This window comes from Hyperolius riggenbachi, chromosome 12 (genome assembly GCF_040937935.1).
Source record: "Hyperolius riggenbachi isolate aHypRig1 chromosome 12, aHypRig1.pri, whole genome shotgun sequence".
Lineage (NCBI taxonomy): Eukaryota > Metazoa > Chordata > Amphibia > Anura > Hyperoliidae > Hyperolius > Hyperolius riggenbachi.
Genome location: NC_090657.1, coordinates 125,172,584 through 125,195,629, shown reverse-complemented (window position 1 = coordinate 125,195,629; position 23,046 = coordinate 125,172,584). Strand labels below are relative to the sequence as shown.

General features: G+C 45.4%; 1 protein-coding gene across 3 annotated transcripts in view; it reads left to right on the top strand.

The window, feature by feature from the left end:
- Positions 1 to 22,476, top strand: part of MXRA7 (matrix remodeling associated 7) — a 316,448-nt gene extending 293,972 nt beyond the window's left edge. For 2 of the 3 annotated variants that reach the window (XM_068261997.1, XM_068261995.1), the window contains one exon: positions 22,421 to 22,476. In XM_068261997.1, the coding sequence (XP_068118098.1) occupies positions 22,421 to 22,457 (37 nt within the window). In that variant the 3' untranslated portion in view covers positions 22,458 to 22,476. The remainder of the gene's footprint in view (positions 1 to 22,420) is intronic. The other variant, XM_068261996.1, reaches the window with a different exon arrangement.
- Positions 22,477 to 23,046: the final 570 nt, after the last annotated feature.

Sequence of the window (23,046 nt, the reverse complement as noted above, 5' to 3'; positions counted from 1 at the left end):
CTCACTGCATATAACTACTACCTGTTGTGTTGAGTGATCCCAGCTCACTGCATATAACTACTACCTGTTGTGTTTACTTAACCCACCTCATCACTGCACATAACTACCTGTTGTGTTGAGTGAACCCAGCTCACTGCATATAACTACTACCTGTTGTGTTGAGTGATCTCAACTCACTGCATATAACTACTACCTGTTGTGTTGAGTAATCCCAGCTCACTGCATCTACCTACTACCTGTTGTGTTTACTTAACCCACCTCATCACTGCACATAACTACCGGTTGTGTTGAATGAACCCAGCTCACTGCATCTACCTACTACCTGTTGTGTTTACTTAACCCACCTCATCACTGCACATAACTACCTGATGAAACGCCCAAGGTTGGCGTGAAACGCGTCGGTGGGCGGAGTCTGGTCAGCTGACTGGTGACTGGTGACGACCATTGCGTACACACTTCCTGCTGCCGCTATTGCTCTGCACGGAGAACCGGCATATTCAGCGTGCGACTCCCCACAGCGTTGTTGCCTGGCAGTGGCCGGTGATTCAAGTCATACAGGACCCGGTCTGCATAAAAGATTGCTGAACTTAGTGGATGCACGAATATTGCACACGCACGGATGAATCCAGTTACGGAATCCCAGTGAGCGCAGAAAATTGCCTGTGTTCTAAAGAGCATTACTTTGCGGGTGAGACCTATCCATGTACTGTTTTCTTTAAAGCTGTAACGCTACAAGCTATCTGGAAAGTTATTCATAACCTGGAACTTGTTGATTATACATGGATCTCCCTATCCCAATACCTATCAAGTTAAGGGAAGAGAGGAATTTTTAAAGGGGGCCCCCCGCTTTTTCTATCTGTTGTGGCAGTGTGGATGTGGAATATATGCGTGGACGAATGGATGATTGGTTATGTAATTCTCTGGCCAGAGACTAATCAATTTATCTGCAGAAGTAACACCAGTTATGCATAACCTTTACTCCGCCATGAATTCTGTTTTTAACTATGGGGAGGGTTATATTTTAGGGGATTGTGTTTTGTATTTTGAGAAGTATCTTTAATAAATTTTCATATTGGTATAATGTTGGTGGCCTCATAACCTTTTGTAATAGTATTTAGATATAACTACCTGTTGTGTTGAGTGAACCCAGCTCACTGCATCTAACTACTACGTGTTGTGTTGAGTGATCCCAGCTCACTGCATATAGCTACTACCTGTTGTGTTTACTTAACCCACCTCATCACTGCACATCACTACCTGTTGTGTTGAGTGAACCCAGCTCACTGCATCTAACTACTATGTGTTGTGTTGAGTGAACCCAGCTCACTGCATATAACTACTACCTGTTGTGTTGAGTGATCCCAGCTCACTGCTGTTGTGTTGAGTGAACCCAACCTGTTGTTGTGTTGAGTGATCCCAGCTCACTGCATCTACCTACTACCTGTTGTGTTTACTTAACCCACCTCATTACTGCACATAACTACCGGTTGTGTTGAGTGAACCCAGCTCACTGCATATAACTACTACCTGTTGTGTTTACTTAACCCATCTCATCACTGCACATAACTACCTGTTGTGTTGAGTGAACCCAGCTCACTGCATATAACTACTACCTGTTGTGTTGAGTGATCCCAACTCACTGCATATAACTACTACCTGTTGTGTTGAGTGATCCCAGCTCACTGCATCTACCTACTACCTGTTGTGTTTACTTAACCCACCTCATCACTGCACATAACTACCTGTTGTGTTGAGTGAACCCAGCTCACTGCATCTAACTACTACGTGTTGTGTTGAGTGAACATAGCTCACTGCATATAACTACTACCTGTTGTGTTGAGTGATCCCAGCTCACTGCATATAACTACTACCTGTTGTTGTGTTGAGTGATCCCAGCTCACTGCATCTACCTACTACCTGTTGTGTTTACTTAACCCACCTCATCACTGCACATAACTACCGGTTGTGTTGAGTGAACCCAGCTCACTGAATCTACCTACTACCTGTTGTGTTTACTTAACCCACCTCATCACTGCACATAACTACCGGTTGTGTTGAGTGAACCCAGCTCACTGCATCTATCTACTACTACCTGTTGTGTTTACTTAACCCACCTCATCACTGCACATAACTATCTGTTGTGTTGAGTGAACCCAGCTCACTGCATATAACTACTACCTGTTGTGTTTACTTAACCCAACTCATCACTGCACATAACTACCGGTTGTGTTGAATGAACCCAGCTCACTGCATCTACCTACTACCTGTTGTGTTTACTTAACCCACCTCATCACTGCACATAACTACCTGTTGTGTTGAGTGAACCCAGCTCACTGCATCTAACTACTACGTGTTGTGTTGAGTGAACCCATCTCACTGCATATAACTACTACCTGTTGTGTTGAGTGATCCCAGCTCACTGCATATAACTACTACCTGTTGTGTTGAGTGAACCCAGCTCACTGCATATAACTACTACCTGTTGTGTTTACTTAACCCACCTCATCACTGCACATAACTACCGGTTGTGTTGAGTGAACCCAGCTCACTGCATATAACTACTACCTATTGTGTTTACTTAACCCACCTCATCACTGCACATAACTACCGGTTGTGTTGAGTGAACCCAGCTCACTGCATCTACCTACTACCTGTTGTGTTTACTTAACCCACCTCATCACTGCACATAACTACCTGTTGTGTTGAGTGATCCCAGCTCACTGCATCTAACTACTACGTGTTGTGTTGAGTGATCCCAGCTCATCACTGCACATAACTACCTGTTGTGTTGAGTGATCCCAGCTCACTGCATATAACTACTACCTGTTGTGTTTACTTAACCCACCTCATCACTGCACATAACTACCTGTTGTGTTGAGTGAACCCAGCTCACTGCATATACCTACTACCTGTTGTGTTGAGTGATCCCAGCTCACTGCATATATGTACCATCCACCTGAGATGGACAAACCAGGTAGAGGAAGAGGTAGAGGCAGACCCAAAGGAAGGCCACCTGTCACCGGCAGGTCTGTGCGAGGTGGTGTAGATGTGATTTTGTGTGGCCCTGCCCCAAAGTACAGTGCTCAGAAGAAGGCACGTGCCATCACTTCCCAAAATCGTGAGGAGGTGCTTGAGTATTTAACACAGAACACCTCATCTCCCGCAGCCAGTGCCACCAGCGCTAGTACAAGCACCACATCCGCTGCATTTGACACTTCACAGGAGTTATTTGGTGGTGAAATCACTGATTCACAGCCACTACTGCAACAACAAGAAGAAAGCGCAGGTACACCACCTCATACGTCTGAGTTAGGTGGCGATAGTATGGACGTAACGTGTGAGGAGGGGGATGATGAACCACCTGATGTTGGTGCAGCTGTGGAGGTGTCTGAGGAAAGCGAAGCTGGGCAGGAGGTTTATGACGACGATTATACGGATTGTACGTAAGTTCCCAATAGAGGAGGTGACCAGGAGGACAGTTCAGAGGGGGAGTCAGAGAGTAGGAGGAGACGAGTCCATGATAGAAGCAGAGGGAGCTCGTCCTCAGAAACAGCTGGGGGCAGTGTCCGGCGCCATGTATCGCCAGCTATGGCCAACCAGGCAACATGCCCTTTAACGTCAGCTGCTGATGCCACCGTAGCGCCCTCACCCCAGGGGGGCTCAGCGGTTTGGAAATTTTTTAACGTGTGTCTCAGATCGGAGCAAAGCCATCTGTTGTCTCTGCCAGCAAAAATTGAGCCGTGTAAATGCCAACTCTCACGTAGGGACAAGTGCCTTACGAAGGCACCTGGAGAAAAGGCACAAACAGCTATGGCAAGAACACCTGAGGAAAAGCAGCACCCCTCAAAAGACAAGCCACCCTCCTTCTCCTCTTCCTCCTTCAGGTGCATCATCTTCTTCATCCACTTTCTCCCATGCGCCTTCACAGCCACCCTCCTCCACACTGCCTCTGCCCTTCTGCGGTTCCTTCTCCTCTGCCCACAGCAGTAGCCAGCTGTCCGTAAAGGTATTTCAGCGTAAGCAGCAAATGTCTGCCAGTCACCCTCTTGCCCGGCGTCTGACAGCTGGCGTGGCGGAACTATCAGCTCGCCAGCTATTACCATACAAGCTGGTGGAGTCAGAGGCTTTCCGTAAGTTTGTGGCCATTGGTACACCGCAGTGGAAGATACCAGGCCGCAATTATTTCTCACAAAAGGCCATGCCCAAATTGAGAGGCAAGTGGTGTCATCTCTTGCGAAGAGCGTTGGGTCAAGGGTCCACCTGACCACGGATGCCTGGTCTGCCAAGCACGGGCAGGACCGCTACATTACATACACAGCCCATTGGGTCAACCTGGTGACCGATGGCAGGAAGCAGGGAGTACGTGGCTGCGCAGCGGACCAACTTGTGACACCTCCACGGCTTGCAGGCAGGCCTCCTGCCACCTCCTCTCCGCCTGCAACATCCTCTTCGCCGTCATCATCCTCCTCCTCCTTGGCTGGTGCCGCCATCTCCTCTCCAGCTTCACAGCCCCCGCACCCCAGGGCCTATGCTGCCTGCCAGGTACGACGGTGTCACACCATCTTAGACATGTCTTGCCTAAAAGTGCAGAGTCACACTGGAGCAGCTCTCCTGGCTGCTCTTAACAAACAGGTGGAGCAATGGCTGACCCCGCACCAGCTGGAGATTGGCAATGTGGTGTGTGACAACGGCAGCAATCTCCTTTCCGCTTTGAATTTGGGAAAGCTGATGCATGTACCCTGCATGGCACATGTGCTGAATCTGGTCGTGCAAAGATTTGTGTCCAAGTACCAGGCTTAGAGGACGTCCTGAAGCAGGCCAGGAAGTTGTGTGGGCATTTCAGGCGCTCTTACACGGCCATGGCACGCTTTGCGGAAATTCAGCCTAGAAACAACTTGCTAGTGAGATGCCTCATTTGTGATAGCCCGACTCGCTGGAATTCCACCCTGCTGATGTTCTCTTACCTGCTTGACCAGGAGAAAGCAGTCACCCAGTACCTCAACAATTACAGTAGAAGGACACAATCTGGGAAGATGGGGATGTTGTGGCCCAACAACTGGACACTGATGCGAAATGCATGCAGGCCTTTGAGGAGGTGACCAAACTGGTGAGTAGCGCTGAAGGCACCATCAGTGACTTGATCCCCTACCCTTACTTCCTGGAGCGTGCCGTGCGTAGAGTGGTGGATAAAGCTGTGGATGAGCGTGAATGAGAAGAGTTACAGCAGGAGGAGTTGTGGGCGCAATTTACATCCGAAGCAGATGTTTCCTCAACACCTGCGGCAGCACAGAAGGGGCAGGAGGAGGAGGAAGAAGAGGAGTCGTGTGGGGGAGGAGAGGAGACAGACTCGGAAGATGATGATGAGGAAGGTGTTTATGTGGAGGAGGAAGAGGTGGTGGAAGAAGAACAACCGCAGCAGTCGTCACATGAGGCTTCTGCTGCTCCATGTTCCCGTGGTATTGTTCATGGCTGGGGGGAGGAAGAGGACTCGGGAAGAGGAAGAGGAGATGGAGAGTACGTCTGCATCCAGCTTTGTGCAGATGGCCTCTTTCATGTTGTTCAGCCTGTTGAGGGACCCCCGTATCAAAAAACTTAAGGCAAATGAGCTGTACTGGGTGGCCACGCTACTAGACCCTTGGTACAGGCATAAAGTGGCCGACCTGTTACCAACTCACCAGAAGGCGGAAAGGATGCAGCACATGCAGAACAAGCTGGCAACGATGCTTTACAATGCGTTTAAGGGTGATGTGACCACACAACGCAATCAAGGTACCACTGGCAGTAATCCTCCTCCTCCCAAGTCCACGCAGGCAAGGACAGGACACTCCGGCGATCTCAGGGTGATGTCGGACATGCGGTCATTCTTTAGTCCAACACCTCGCCGTAGGACTTCCGGATCCACCCTCCACCAACGCCTGGACCGGCAGGTAGCCGACTACCTGGCCTTGAGTGTGGATGTAGACACTGCGAGCAGCGACGATGAACCCTTGGTCTACTGGTTGCGCAGGCTTGACCTGTGGCCAGAGCTGTCCCAATTTGCCATCCAACTTCTCTCTTGCCCTGCCGCAAGCGTCCTGTCAGAAAGGACCTTCAGTGCAGCTGGAGGCATTGTCACTGAGAAGAGAAGTCGCCTAAGTCACGACAGTGTTCAGTACCTGACCTTTATCAAAATGAATGAGGCATGGATCCCGGAGGGCTACTGCACGACCGAAGACTAAGTCAGTCCCCACACACAGCATCTCTACCTGCAGGCCGCTTGACTGCCTTCTCCGCCACCACCAACAGGGTCCAGGACTGTAGGCGGATTCCTGAATTTTTAAGGCCCCTGCTAGCAGCGGACGCTATACTAATTTTTCTGGTGTGTGTACATGCATGCCTAATTTTTCTGGCTGCACTGCGGGCGGCTGCAACAAAAAAAAAAAAGCCATGTACATGTGCCCATCCCCCTTCGTGATCATTACCTTGCCGCGGTAAAGGGGCTTGTGTATCACAATGAAGCAATGACCGCCGGCTATATGAGTGTCTCGGGTGAGGGTGGCACACCAAAGATAATAAGGTCATTGCTTCATTGTGGTCAGACCAAATTTGATCAGCTGGCCCATTACCCATGGTCAGTGGACTGGTCACAATGGCTTGACCTCCATAACACATTCTCGCCAGAGACCAACCAGGTGAATCGCAGTGAAGGCACCATCAGACTTGCCCTCCATAACTGGTTCTCGTTAAAGGATTTCAAGTACATTCATTTCAATAGGGCCACAAAAGTCCTCCTGAGTCCTGTATAGTTATTTTTGGTCACTACCTCAGGGCGGCCATGCCTGCTGCCCTCCTTGCCTGGGTGTGTGGTGGTAGCCGTTTGTTGTTAGGCTGCAACTCCGGAACGGAATCGAAGCAGGATTCCTCGGCCTGTTGGATGGTTACCCGCCGCCCGTGGACACCATAGTACTGTGAAAGTACCAAAGAAAGTTTCACACAGTTCAATACATGGCAGACTTGCCCTCCATAAAACATTCTTGGCAAATGCTTTCGACTTGGTTTGTCTTACGCTGGGCCAAGGGTCTATCTGACCACAGATGCCTGGTCTGCAAAGCGTGGTCAGGGCAGTTACAGGACTTATACAGCATGGTCTCAGGCTCCCACTTCGGACCGGAATTGAACCTTGATTCCCTGGCCATTACCCGGGGTCACAATGGCAGACTTGCCCTCCATATCATTCTCGTGAAAGGAATGTGGTGTTATCTTTGCCCTCCATAACTGGTTCTCGTTAAAGGATTTCAAGTACATTCATTTTAATAGGGCCACAAAAGTTCTCCTGAGTCCTGTATAATTATTTTTGGTCACTACCTCGGGGCGGCCATGCCTGCTGCCCTCCTTGCCTGGGTGTATGGTGGTAGCCGTTTGTTAGGCTGCAACTCCGGAGCGGAATCACACCAGCAACGATTCCCCGGCCATTACCCTTGGTCACTGGTCACAATGGCGGACTTGACCTCCATAACACATTCTCGCCGGAGACCAACCAGGGGAATCACAGTGAAGGCACCATCAGACTTGCCCTCCATAACTGGTTCTCGTTAAAGGATTTCAAGTACATTCATTTCAATAGGGCCTCAAAAGTCCTCCTGAGTCCTGTATTGTTATTTTTGGTCACTACCTCGGGGCGGGCATGCCTGCTGCCCTCCTTGCCTGGGTGTGTGGTGCTACAACTCTGGACCGGAATCACACCAGGAAGGTTTCCACGGCCATTACCCTTGGTCACAATGGCAGACTTGCCCTCCATAATAGATTCTCGTTGCAGGTACTGAACAGCAAGTAAAAATGTAATGTAAAAAAAATAGATGTAATCTTTAACAATGGTAGCGAAAGAACCATCAAAAGTTGATAAGGCAGACAGACATTACCTAACCAGACATCACTGAGTGAGGAAGAGCAATCTTGCCATGGTGCGCACTGCGCAGTAGTCCACAGCTGTTTGCGGTGCATTACACAGTGAGTTTGGTGTGTCAGTATGAAGCAGTACACTAATTACACTCCCTAATTGATGTATACACATGCAAGATGTTTGAAAGCACTTTAGGCCTGCAATTTAGCATTCAATGTGATTTCTGCCCTTAAAACGCTGCTTTGCGTCAAATCCAGATTTTTCCCTGGGACTTTTGGCATGTATCCCACTCCGCCACCTAGGAGTCCAAGTGTTAGACCCCTTGAAACATGTTTTCCATCACTTTTGTGGCCAGCATAATTTTTTCTATTTTTGAAAGTTCGCCTCCCCATTGAAGTCTATTGCGGTTCGCGAACTTTTCCGCGAACCGAACGTTCCGCGGAGGTTCGCGAACGGGGTTCGCGAACCGAAAATCGGAGGTTCGCGACATCACTAGTCACTATACACAAACGTACCACATTCCAATGGCATTTCAGCCATCAAATACTATCTATCTACCAACCTCGCTATGCCCTCCAGTCAACAATCCTTTCTAGTCCAGTGCACAGAATTCATCCTACAGAACAACGTTTTCACCTTCACAGATAAAATCTTCCACCAAAGCAACGGTACAGCTATGGGGTCGTCGTTCGCCCCGTCCTACGTAAATTTAGCTATGGGACTCCTAGAACTCCAAAAAATGAAAGCCAATAACCCCTTCACTGATAATATAGTTTTTTACAAATGGTACATAGACGACCTCATTCTCATTTGGCAAGGTAATATCGATCTGATTCCCCGGTTTATCAATTATCTAAATTCTAACCCAGCTGGATTACAATTCACGTCACAACATAATCCTTCCAGCATTGAATACTTGGACCTCATATTGTTTACAGAATCCAATACCATAAAAACCAAAACTTACTTTAAACCGGTAGATGCTAACAATTGCATACATTTCGATAGTTTCCACCACCGCCCCTGGACCACTAACATACAGCCAATTCAGAAGGATCCATAAAAATTGTACAGATATCTCAGACTACAACACACAATCAGATAACCTGACACAGAAATTCCTGGGACAAAAATATCCCAAAAAACTAATTAAAGATGCAAAATTTAAAGCCAAAACAATACCACCACATAACCCATCCCAGAACCATACCAAGCCACCCAGCGAGAATTGCCCCCGGTTCATCACACGATACAGTGCCCAACACCCCCAAATTCGTACAATCCTAAAGAATAGATGGGAAATCTTATTACAAGACCCCTATCTGCGACAACTAATCCCCTCAACACCTTCAATCACCTTCAGAAGAGCACCCAACTTGCGAAACATCCTAGCACCTAGTAAATTCCGGACACCATTAGCCAACACAAACCCACAGAACAAAAAAAACCCAGGTTGCTACCCTTGCATCAACAGCAGATGTAAAGCCTGTCCATTCATAAACGCCACCACTTCTTTTTGTTCCAACACCACCAAAACCAATTATCCAATCAAAAACCCAATAACTTGTACCTCTAGATTTGTTATATACATTATTTCCTGCCCTTGTCACCTTCAGTACGTGGGCCGCACCACGCAAGCGGCTTGTAGCCGGATTGGACAACACAAAAGAAATATACTAAAAAAACTTAAAACTTAAAAAACTTAAACTTAAAAAAAAATATACTAAAAAGTTAAATAATCGTACTCAATGCCAAGCAGCTGCAGCTAAAGCTAACAAAATTTTGGGATGCATTAAAAGGGAAATAATAACTCGAGATGCTAGCATAATATTGCCCCTGTTTAACTCTCTAGTAAGGCCACATCTGGAATATGGAATTCAGTTCTGGGCACCACATTACAAAAAAGATATTGCAGTTTTAGAGCAGGTGCAGAGGCGAGCAACAAAATTGATACGTGGGATGGAAGGTCTCACTTATCAAGAAAGGTTAGATAAACTGGGTTTATTTAGTCTAGAAAAAAGACGCCTTAGAGGGGACCTAATTAACATGTATAAATACATCAGAGGGCAATATAATAGCTTGGCGGATGAGCTTTTTGTCCCTAGGCCTTCTCAAAGGACTAGAGGACATGATCTGCGCATGGAGGAAAAACGTTTTAGCCATTTATTTAGGAAAGGGTTCTTTACAGTTAGAGTGATTAAGATGTGGAATGCATTGCCACAGGAAGTCGTTATGGCAAACTCTATACCTGCATTTAAAGGGGGCTTAGATGCTTTCCTTGCGTTGAAAGACATCCATGGCCACAATTACTAGGTAATGCCTAATGATGTTGATCCAGGGATTTTATCCGATTGCCATCTGGAGTCGGGAAGGAATTTTTCCCTTTAGGGGCTAATTGGACCATGCCTTGTAAGGGTTTTTTCGCCTTCCTCTGGATCAACAGGGATATGTGAGGGAGCAGGCTGGTGTTGTACTTTATACTGGTTGAACTCGATGGACGTATGTCTTTTTTCAACCAAAATAACTATGTAACTAAGTAACTATGTAACTTTCCCCTCCACAGCGTCTCCAGACACTTCAGCACTCATCACGACAATGACCCCACTCTTTTTCACATCACACTCATAGAATCCATCGACCAACAGCAGCACAACGCTTTTGAGACACTGAAAGCGAGAGAAATGTACTGGATACAAATGTTGAGAGCCCTTATTCCAGAGGGTCTCAATGAACAATTAGAGAAAATTCACTAACCATATCTAATCAACAATATATTTTAACTAGTCGCCTCTTTTATCGTTCCTTGTCATACGTTCAGGTCTTATTATTACTATTATTACTATTGTTATTACCACTTTTATCATTTCAATATTATTATTATTATTATTTTTATTATTTTATTATTGTCTTATGAATATTAATATTTATTAGGCTGACCAATTTCATGCTTATTTTTATGTTTGTGTTTTTATGTTGAATTCCTTACTCCATCTGTACACTATCCATGTCTTATATTCATGCCCACTGTTTTTTCCGCCTTCCATGCGTCCTTATGGACGCATTGGTCCAACCCATGCCACCTTACGCATGACGCCTTACAAGTACGCATGCGCTATAGACGAATGCGACGACATATACGCATCCCGTAGACGCAATGACGCGTTCAATGTACGCATGCGCACATTGCATAATGACGCGACGTACGCATGGTGGGAAACCCAGTGCCCGCCACTTATTCTAATGAATTGGAGGGCGTTCCTCACTACTATTTAAGCAGCAGTTCAGTAGTGCCTGGCCACTGAGGCGCCAGGTTCTACCCGGACATACTGCTGGTAAGTGACTCTATTCTTGATGATACTTTGACCCTTGTTTCTGCACTTTGATATTTCACTACCCTACCCTTATACACTCTTCGAATTGGACACCCAGTACCTCATTGATTATAGCCTAGTGTGTTTGCGTGGATGTTTATATATGTACATGGACGCATGTGTGGTGCGTTCGCGTGCATATATTTGTGTATTCCTGCGAACGTGATTAACGCTCCACGCGGTGTATATAATGTATATGGATATGCTGTATATTTTTTTAAAAAATTTCCCTCCAAACCCCCCAGTCCTTCCCCCCCACCCCTTTTTCTTTTTTTCTCCCCATCCACTCAAACTTTACCCCAACCCCCAACCCCGCCCCCCCGCCCCCCCCCCCGAATCCCCCCTCACCCCTAACCCCCCCTTTTTTCCTGACTCGGTTTTTTTTTTTTTGAAACTGTTTCTTTGACACAGTCTTCCGACACTGGTAAATTACACTAATAATTACGGTTATTATTACTATTACGGATCACCACTATTATTATTTAGATCTGTACATTGTATATTATGTCCGGTCATACACAAATATTGCCTCTTACACCTAATAGTGTACTCCTTCCTGTATTTGCCTGATGAAGCGGGCTTGACCTGCGAAACGCGTTGGAGAGTACCAATAAACTTACCCTTGTTTGAATACACAGTTCATATTGCCTGCTTGTAGGAGGTAAGTCCACCACTGCCTCCTAAGCAATTTTAAAACTTTAAAATATTGTTTTTATCCTTTTGGCGCCTCTGTTCTCAAATATAATATGTCTCTCTGTCGCGATTGTCTGGTCGCCAGCGGAGGTTGACAGGAAATCGTTCTGTCTGTCTGGGAGTATAGGCCAGAGCTGCGGTTGCTGCTGGATGCTCCTTCTCTCTGTCTTGTCTTGTACGAACGCTTGCTGTAGGCTCGGTGAGGTAACCATTTAGCAAGCATTCGCGCTCTCTATTTCGTGTTTGTGTTACATTGGTTAGTTAGGGTGTCACGCTTATCACTGGGCACCTAACGCGCGGTGATCGTGCTTAAACACATTCGCTGTTGCGAATGAGTGCGGTGTTCGCGTTTAGTTAGCGTTTGTTATTTTCCTTGTGGTTCTTATTGTTGTTGCTTGCTGTGCCTTTTGCTACTCTTGTGCTCTGTCCTGCTCGGTCTTGTGTCGCTGTTGGCAATTGCCACTTTGGCGATTGCGTTCCTACTTCATTTCCGTTGTTGTGTGTTCACCGTCGGTGGGTGGCGACTAGATTGGTGGACACACATACATCCTGTCTCTGTGTTCTCTCTCTCTTTAAGGGCAATCTTGTCCTGCATTGCTTCAACTCGTACAATTCCCATCTGACGTCTGTGGCAGTGCAGAGGCTGTGTTCGTCTGCACTCCACAGTTCCATCTGCCGGTGGGAATCTCCCTCTACAGGTGCATAGCACCATAGCTGGGTTCTCTCAATTTACACGCTTGTGGAGGATTTCCGTAGTGTGGACGCGCATCCTGTGCGCTGACCACGGAAATAATTCCCTAATCGTTACACTTTTAAAACCAGAGCTAGCACAGATGATTAGTGAAGCAGTTGGGCAGCAGTTAAAGAGCATGTGAGTGGACATCAAAGAGCATAAGACTTGTGTAACAGCGCTGGAGGCATGTGTTAGTGACTGGGAAGATAGGCATGAGGAGACACATAACTTGGCCCAAACTGCCTGCAATTAACAAGTCATTTTATTTGATAAAAAGGGCGATTTTGAAAATCGCTCTCGCAGAAACAATCTTCGGATCATCGGCCTGCCAGAGACATACACAGCAGCAGATCTGGTGCATTTATGTTTTACAGACCTACCTAGGGTTTCAGGGCTGGATGGAGTGCATAAGGTAGAGTGAGCGCATCAGATAGAGCCCCCTAGGGATGAAAACAAGCTGCCCAGATCAGTCATTGCCCGATATCTAGACTGCACTTAAAAAACTACTATCCTGCGGGCCTACCATACTCAAAAGCTACTGGAAGTGGCAGGGAAGCTCCTTTTTGTAGACAGTAAATAAGGCTAGGAGGACCTTTAATCCGATATGTCAGGCACTTGTGCGGAAGAAAATCAGGTTTTCCTAGAATTACCCTGCAGTACTTAACTATAACTTGTACTGACAGCAAGAGAGCTACCTTTCATACATCAACAGAAGCCGATACCTTTTGCAATCCATGGCAATGGGGGAGTCCCCTGAATCAAGTCAGTTGCCAAAGTGATTTTGGCCGCGGATGTGGCCTCTACTCCATGAAAGGATTACAGATATGCATCTAGTCAAGAGTCTACCGACTGGGACATTTGAGTTACATGTTTACCTGGCTGGGTGAGAAGCCTTATATACAAGCTTACTGGAACTTTTAGAACTTTTGATATATGCTAGGGGAGGCCAACACCAATTGTTGAAAAGCTAGGCAGGAACCTGTTTTTTCAAAACAGACAGTGCAGGAGGATCTGTGTAGAAGATCTTCTGAGTGTGAATTATCACCTTGGATCAATACTACATGTTATTTGTGTTAGGCATGTTTTTTATGTTCCTTCATATTTTCATTAGGTCACCCTCTTTAGGAACTGCACTTTCCCATTCAGAAAAAAGGAAGCTCACGTGAGATTTGATTGCCGTGAGGCGAAAATATTAAAAAAAGTCTCTTTAGGCAGAGTCGCTATACAGTAGTTGGCATTATGTCTCATAATATGCGTGGTTGCTATGCACATGTTTATGTTTCTAGTTTTTGACTATGTCATTTAAGGGGTTCTCCTCTCTCACTTCCTCCTATGACTCCCTCCACACCTCCCCCCTCCTCTGATTAGCTACTACTCTCCAGTTGGATATCATATATGCTGGTGGATGCTGCTGGGACATCCGCCAGATAATAGGGAAATGGTTCATAATCATGATTTCATATATTGGCGTCTATTTGAAAAGGGCACCTGGAAAAAAGGGTGCCTGGTGTAGCCCATATGCCAACTTCTACTACAAAGGTCACATGGTGTAGCCCATATATGCCAACTTCAGCTACAAAGGGCGCCTGGTGTAACCGATATGCCAACTTCGGCTACAAAGAGCACATAGTGTAGCCCATATATGGCAACTTCCGCTACAAAGGGCGCCTGGTGTAGTCCATATATGCCGAATTCGGCTACAAAGGGCACCTGGTGTAACTGAAAAAGCTAGCTTTAGTTTATAAAAGGGATGCTGTTATAGGCAAAATTTGTTGGGCTATAAAAGCACTCTAGATATAGCTAAGAAAGGTGATTATTATGACCTAACTGCTCCCTACTCTCACACAGAACCCTCCTTGATGGTGCCTAACACTAACCCCCCCCCCGTGGTGCCTAACCCTAAGACCCCCCAGGTGGTGCCTAACCCTAAGACCCCCCAGGTGGTGCCTAACCCTAAGACCCCCCAGGTGGTGCAAAACCCTAAGACTCCCCTGGTGGTGCCTAACCCTTAGACTCCCCTGGTGGTGCCTAACCCTAAAACCCCCCAGGTGGTGCCTAACCCTAATCCTAACCTCCCCTGCACCCTGGAACCAAAAATCTCGGCTGTAAAAGGGTGCCCTTTTGTAGCAGAATCAAAAACCTTGTAGCCTAAAACCTTGTAGCTGAATAAAAAATATGGGCTGCAAAGGGGCGCCCTACTGTAGCCGTAAACCTTGTAGCTGAATAAAAATATGGGCTACAAAGGGGTGCCCCTTTATAGCCAAAAACCTTGTAGCTGAATACAAAATATGGGCTACAAAGGGGTGCACTACTGTAGCCGAAATAAAAAATATGGGCTACAAAAGGGCGCCCGCTTGTAGCCCATATCAAAACTCGGGCACCCTTTTCACCACCTTGTAGCCCATATTTGCAGAAATAACACTGATGTCTATGGAGGTGCCCTTTTCATACAGGCAGCTCAGGAGCCCTTTTCAACGGTTCCCATATATTGTGATGTGCTACTATGCTGAATATTATCACATGGAATCAGTGGCATAGCTAAGTATCTGTGGGCCCCGATGCAAGTTTTATAATGCACTCTATACATAACAATTGATACGGCGCACCAAAACCTGCCAATGGCAACTACAGTGTCAGAGGTGCAAGAATGGGATAGGGAACAGTCTGTTAATGATTACCACTATTCAAAGTATCTATAGATGTGATTATTGCCAGCACAGGACCAATAGAGAGCTAATACTGTAGTTGAGGGAGGGCCCCTCTGCCCCAAGGCCCCGATGCGGTCGCAACCTCTGCAACCCCTATTGCTACGCCCCTGCATGGAATATTAAGGGGCTACAAACACCACAGAAGCGCTCCCAAGTTTTACAACATTTGGATAACCTGATGGCAGATCTGTTGATTCTACATGAGTCACATTTATAGGCAATAGATTTCCCTCTAATGCAGAAAATGCGGGTGGGTCATGTCCAGGGGCGTTGCTAGCTCCAAAGATCAGTGGCACATGCCCCAGATCTATTCTAGGGGGCCCTGGTTTTTGCCCAGGCAGAGTAAAGGCACCACAGCACCCAACATGGCACCACACAGCACCCAGCATGCCCCATAGAGGCACCACAGCACCTAGCATGCCCCCATTGATGTACAACGCCCCTGGTCACATCATAAGCGCTCCCTCTGTGAGAAGTAGAGCGGGGGTGCTCCTTCTAATACGTAAAACATTTAGAGGCATGCTGTTGTATCAGGAAACCGATCAGGAAGGGGGAAGGTGGATGAAGGCAAATTTTGATGAGGCAGGAGATTTTAACCTTCCTGGCGGTAAGCCCGAGCTGAGCTAGCCCCTGGTGGAGCGATTTGCTCCATTTAAAATGCTGTACGCGCAGCTAGCACTTTGCTAGCCGCGCGTACAGCTCGATCGCCGCCGCTCTGCGGCGATCGCCCGTACGCAGCGGCGCAAGAGGCCCCCCCCCCACCAGAGCCCTGCGCTGCCCGGACCAATGAGTTCCGGGCAGCGCTATGGGCTGGATCGGAGGTGTCTGACGTCAGGACGTCAGCTGACGTCCATGACGTCATTCCGATCGTCGCCATGGCGACAGGAGAAGCCAAACAGGGGAGTGCGTTATATACGCGTTCCCCTGTTTGCTATTGATGCCGGCGACGATCGCACTAGAGGGACACATGCGCCCTCTAGTGGTGTTTCATGTAGCTACCACTCTGGTAGCTTTACATGAAACACAAAAAAAAAACGGATTTTTGCCAATCTGGCAAAAAAAAATAACCGCCAGGAGGGTTAATGTAATACCAATGGTCTAGCACCATACAAAATAAACGGGATAGAGATGGGGACATCAAACTTAGAAAAGGAGTTAGGAGTACTCATCGACAACAAGTTAAATAATCATATTCAATGACAAGCTGCTGCAGCTAAATCTAATAAAATTTTGGGATGCATTAAAAGGGAAATAAAAACTTGAGATGCTAGCATAATATTGCCCCTGTTTAACTCTCTAGTAAGGCCACATCTGGAATATGGAATTCAGTTCTGGGCACCACATTACAGGAAAGATGTTGCAGTTTTAGAGCAGGTGCAGAGACGAGCAACAAAATTGATACGAGGGATGGAAGGTTTCACTTACCAAGAAAGGTTAGATAAACTGGGTTTATTTAGTCTGGAGAAAAGATTAACATCTATAAATACATCAGAGGGTAATATAAAAGCTTGGCGGATGAGCTTTTTGTCCCTAGGCTTTTACAAAGGACTATGGGACATGATCTACGAATGGAGGAAAAACCTTTTTGGCCATTTATTTAGGAAAGGGTTTTTTACAGTAAGAGTGATTACGATGTGGAATGCATTGCCACAGGAAGTGGTTATGGCAAATTCTATATCTGCATTTAAAGGAGGCTTAGATACTTTCCTTGAGTTGAAAGACATCCATGCCTATAATTACTAAGTAATGCCTAGTGGTGCTGATCCAAGGATTTTATCTGATTGCCATCTGGATTCGGGAAGGAATTTGTTCCCTTTTGGGGCTAATTGGACAATGCCTCGTAAGGATTTTTCGCCTTCCTCTGAATCAGCAGGGATATGTGAGGGAGCAGGTTGTACTTTATTTTCTGGTTGAATTCGATGGATGGATGTCTTTTTTAACCGAAATAACTATGTAACTATGTAACCTTCCTCTAGAGAGGATAGGCAATTGAAAACTTTGACTGAGCAAGCTACCACTAAGCAATTAGGTTAATTGATGTCTGGAAGAATATGCTTCCGTTAGAAAGAGATTTTTCACATTTTTCTAAGGTTCATTCTTCCCATTCCCATAATTTTATTTTGGTCTCTAGAAACCTCCTCACCTCTATGGTGCGCACTGACATCAAAGCAATGATCATCTCTGACCACTCCCCGATTAAAATGTCCCTTGATATAGAACCTAAATGTCCCCAGAGTCAATGGAGATTCCCAACTTACCTATATAAAGACGCGCAGTTTGCCTCGGATCTGAAGTTATGGTGGCTAGATTACATCAGAAATAATTTGGCTCACTGTAATGAACCATTTATGTTCTGGGAAGCTGCCAAAGCTGCGTATGTGGCCTCATGCAAGAAGAAAACTCTAGACAAATATATGGAGGCTTGTGAGCGGGTCCGGTCTGTTTACTTAGATTTTCAGGATGATCCCCCTGAGGTTAAGATGGAGGCATGGACAGCTGAAAAGAAGAACCATGATTTCTGACTCAAAATATATGACTCAATATATAGGTCCTTGAGGGCAGCCAGGTTCTATTAGTGAGGGAATAAATCCGTGAAAATGCTTGCAAACTTGGCACGAAGGCAATGGACCCCAAAATACATAGCTCAGATTAACAATGATTCTGGTAAAGTCATGCATACACCCTAGGACATAGTGCAAGTATTTCAGGATTATTAGAGCAAATTATATTCCTCTGAGCAGAGGAATCCAGAGTTGCAAGATAAATACCTGAGAGGTGATGCTCCCAAAATTTACAAAAGAGGAGTTAGAATCATTAAACGCAAAAATTGGGCCAGTGGAGGTGGAACAGGTTATCAAACACTCTGCACTCGGTAAGGCTGCTCTCGGATATATCTCAGGTTGGGATCTGCTGGGGTGGAGTCGGAGGCTTTCTTGGCATAAGATGCTGAGAAGGCCTTTGACAGCATTGGGTGGTCATGGCTATTGAAAGTCATAAGACTTATGGCTTTTGGAGGAAACTTCTTAACATATGTTATTATCATGTATACTTGTCCAAAGGCAAGGGTGTCCATACCGGGAGCAATTAGCTCATCCTTTTGTTTGGGGAGAGGGGCGCAACAGGGATGTCCCTTGTCTCCACTTTTGTTCAACCCCGCTATCGAACCCCTGTCGCATTCCTTTTACTTCCATAAACCCTTCGAAAAGAATAAGACTGGGCTCCAAGATCATGCGTTCTGCGCTATTTGCGGGTGACATCATTCTGTATATGGTGAATCCTTGGCAAGATTTTAGGCCAGTTGTTGAACATATAGGCAAATTTGGAGAACTAGCGGGGCTGACAATAAAATACCATAAGAGGGAGCTTATGTTCCAGTCTTCATCACTAGGCCCTCCCTTTCCAGAACTGGATGCTTATAAGATTAATCTGGCACCCTCACACATAACTTATTTGGGCATTACAATTCCTAACCAAACAAGTCAACTCTATGGTTTAAATATATCACCCATAGTTGCGAAGGTGCTAAATGAATTAAAATCTTGGGCTAAGCTTCCACTTTCCCTCATGGGTAGAGTCCACCACCTCCTTAAGATGGTTAGTTTTGTACGGTTAGGGTCTGAGTCCACTAACGCAGTTGTGTCCGCTTCTGTCTGCTTTTTAATCATCTCTAACATTGATGTTTTGCTAAAAAGCATACAGAAATGCGTTAGTGGGCTCAGGCCCTTACTCTATACTTTGCAAACTATGCCTTTATTAGTTAAACATAAAGATATTAGGCACTTGGATACGGCATGTAGCACTTTCATTTGGAGATCAGGTAAGCCCAGAATAGCTTTTATTAGACTTAAAAATCCTATCCCTCAGCTGGGAGTGAATCTTCCTGATATCTACAGCTATAATCTAGCTGCTATTTTCCGACATATTTGTGATTGGTTGGGTTGAGTTTTATACCCCCTTGACTTTGGAGAAGGAAATTATAGCCCCGTTTTCTTTTGCAGGGATTCTAAACACTAGAATCCGCTCCCTTGCAGTGTTTATCAGGCATAATGTTATTCTGCAAGTCACTATAATCACATGGCATGAAATTAGGAAAAAATGTGGTTTACATGGGCTATTGTATGCTAAAATGCCTTTTCTGAATCATCCTGATTTCCAGCCTGGTATCTTGCATAAGGCCTTTCAGTTATGGCATAAACTGGAAGTTTCTAATTTGGGTGATCTCCTTAAAGGGGAACTGAAAAGAGAGGTATATGGAGGCTGTCATGTTTATTTCCTTTTAGACAATACCAGTTGCCTGGCAGCCCTGCTGATCCTCTGCCTCTAATACTATTAGCCATAGCCCCTGAACAAGCATGCAGCAGATCAGGTGTTTCAGTGGTTCAGACTTATAAGTCTGATCTGACAAGACTAGCTGCATGCTTGTTTCTGGTTTTAATCAGATACTACTGCAGAGAAATAGACCAGCAGGGCTGCCAGGCAACTGGTATTGATTAAAAGGAAATAAACATGACGGCCTCCATATACCTCTCTCTTCAGTTCCCCTTTAATGGGCAGGGTAAACTCCTGTCTTTCTCAGAAGAAGACAAGTACAAAGCTATGCCTTTGGTATCTTGGGGTTTGACAAACCTTTGTCTTTCAATCTGCAATTTGATGACCTCCTCACCAACGTCAGGTACAAGTAGTCATTGGCATGGCTCTATTCCTTTATTAATGCATTTGGCCCACAACGGATTGCACGGAAATGACAATTGTTGAAATGGGACAGCCTGGCCAATGTTTCACTAGAAGATATGGAGACCTCTGCGAAGGAGGGATGGATGGCGGTTTGGAAAAGTAGCACACATGGCAGCTAATCGGGTTGCACTCCCCCACGGACCCCCGCCCCCCTATAAAAACGCAGCAGCGCCGGCAAAGTTTTCAGTCTGCTGCTGCTGCTGTAGTGAGAGGAAGGGAAATATATTGCTGGAGATAGGGAAAATGTTGGTTAGGCTGTTGTTAGCTTGCTCCTCACTGACATTTTATTGCTGAAAGCAACCCAAAAAAGCCCTTTTGAGGGCTAATATTCTTCTGATGTGTTTTTTTTTTTGTGTGTGACACTGCATACAGCCCTGTCGCAGCTGGCCCTTGTTCAGCGCACATGCAGCACTGGCACAGCCTTACAGACCTGTCACCGCCCAATCTCGCGTGGCTGCATGGTCGCATAACTAGTTAGCATGGTGGAGCTCCAGGGTCTCTGTTATCACTGTATTGTGTTTGCACTATTGTATAGCTCTGTGTCTGTGTGATACTCCACAGACAGATCACTGTCACTGAGGAACTGGGGGGAGGAGGAGACCTTTTGGGACCTCAGTGAGGAAGAGGAGCTGGCTATCTCGGCATCCAGCCTTGTTCAAATTGGTTCTTTCATGCTGTCCTGCCTGTTGAGGGAGTGACCCCCATATAAAAATGGTTAAAGGAGAACGAACTGTATTGGGTGGTAACGCTACTGGACCCTTGCTATAAGCAAAAAGTGGCAGAACTGTTAGCGGAGGGCTCACCACTTTTAAACCCCTTAGCTCCTTTTGATGTCTGTATGCCCCTCTTAGTAAGCATACTGTGATGCCCAACCCCGGCTGGAGTGGGATACTTCCGCTCAACACATTAACTGTTGTTTGGTTTTGTATTGTTCCATATAAATCAGTTTTGGCGTAGATCTGGAGCATGATCCCTGGACAGAACAATAAAAACAAAAGGGAAGGCTATTCAAAGCTAGGATATTGTGGCTTGAGGATAAATCACCATCCATTACTCTAGTACAAGAGTTGGTCAATTATCTTATCCATCTGGAGATGCTAAATTTGGAAAAACATAAAGAAAATTCTATAAAAACATTTTTTTAAGGTGTGGTCTGCTTATATAGAAAAAGTCTTTACGAGGGACCAGATTATCTGCTTAGTGACACCGTTATCTGAAACTTAGCGGTATTTAAAGCTTAAAAATGGAGGCTATTTGGGACTGTTAGAGATATAGGGAAGGTAAGTAAGGGGGAGAGGGTGGGATTTATAGAATAGATGGTTATGTTTAACTGGATTTCTCATTTTTGCAGAAATATTTGATGGATAGCTTGATCACTATTCTGAAAGAGCCGTTAAGTAAGCTTTCTTCTATGCCGATTGAATTAATGTTATTTTATCTGCTATAATATTGAGGTGAAATTATTGTTTGTATCTCTGACTGGAAAAGCAAAGAGTTTTGATTTAGGATGATACGATTTATTGGCTAACGTTGGAAGGCTTATTATGAGCCTTCGTTGGAAGGCTTATTATAAGCCAAAAGTTTATTCATCTCTAAGTTAGCCAATAAATGTAAACTCCATGCTTTTACAAACAAAACAAACACAGAACACTTATATCGCGCTTTTCTCCTGGCGGACTCAAAGCGCCAGACCTGCAGCCACTAGGACACAATCTATAAGCAGTAGCAGTGTTAGGGAGACTGGCCCAAGGTCTCCTACTGAATAGGTGCTGGCTTACTGAACAGGCAGAGCCAAGGTTTGAACCCTGGTCTCCTGTGTCAGAGGCAGAGCCCTTAATCATTACTCCATGACTAACCATCCAGCTTTTACTGATGGCTAACACAGTATAACACTCTACTGCTATCTCTGACTGTTAAACACTGGATTCTTTGTCCACAATTCCTTTTCACCTGCTTTCATGTTATGTTAAAAAAATGTAGATAATTCATGCATATGTAACTGCTGGTATTATTGGAAAACCTTAATAATATATATATCAGAGCTAATGACCCTTTGAACTCTCCTGCAGTAAAACTTTATCTCAATCTGTCTCTCACTATTTCTTTGTTGTTTAAGTGCTTCAGAAAACAGGACTGTCCAAGAGCTCAGAGAAGCTCTTTTGCATAGATAATAACTGAGATTTCTTAACTCTTCCTGTACTGGAAAACAAGATGAGACTTTTTTTTCTTTGCTACTAATGTTCTAATTCTTAGCTGTACTACACATACAATTCATTATCTCATAAGTTTATTTTCGCTTCAGGTATGCTTTAAGGCTCTTCTGTGCCAAAGAACACTAAGGAGTCCTGGAGAACATAGGTAATTACATAAGTAATTTATTAAAAATCATATATATATATATATATATATATATATATATATATATATATATATATATATATATATATATATATATATATATATATTGTGAGGGATCAGCTTCAGATGGTAAGCATTGTAGCAGGAACAGAGCAGCTCCAAGCAGGTTTGTATGCAAACATAAATCCAAGTTTATTTGCAGCAGGTTCACAAACAACAGTTTGCAGTTCAGTAATAAAGTCAGTAATTCCACAAAACAAAGATAAGGCCAACTCCGGCCGGGTGCTTACTTTCAGCGTTGAGTAACACACAAATGTCAGTCCAAACACATGCAGTCCCCTGCAGCAGCTTCTCAGCAGAGCTACTTCCTGGAAACAAACGAAACCTTTTCTGTGCAAACTGACAGAACCTGCTGGACACACCTCTCTCTCACCTCTTCCTCTCCAGAGACTTGTTAGCTCTGTTGTTAACCCTTTGTGGGCTAGACAGGCAGCAGTCCACAAATACAAGGCATAATATATTCCACCCAGGACCTGGCGACCAGATGCACCCACCCTGCTCTACATCTGG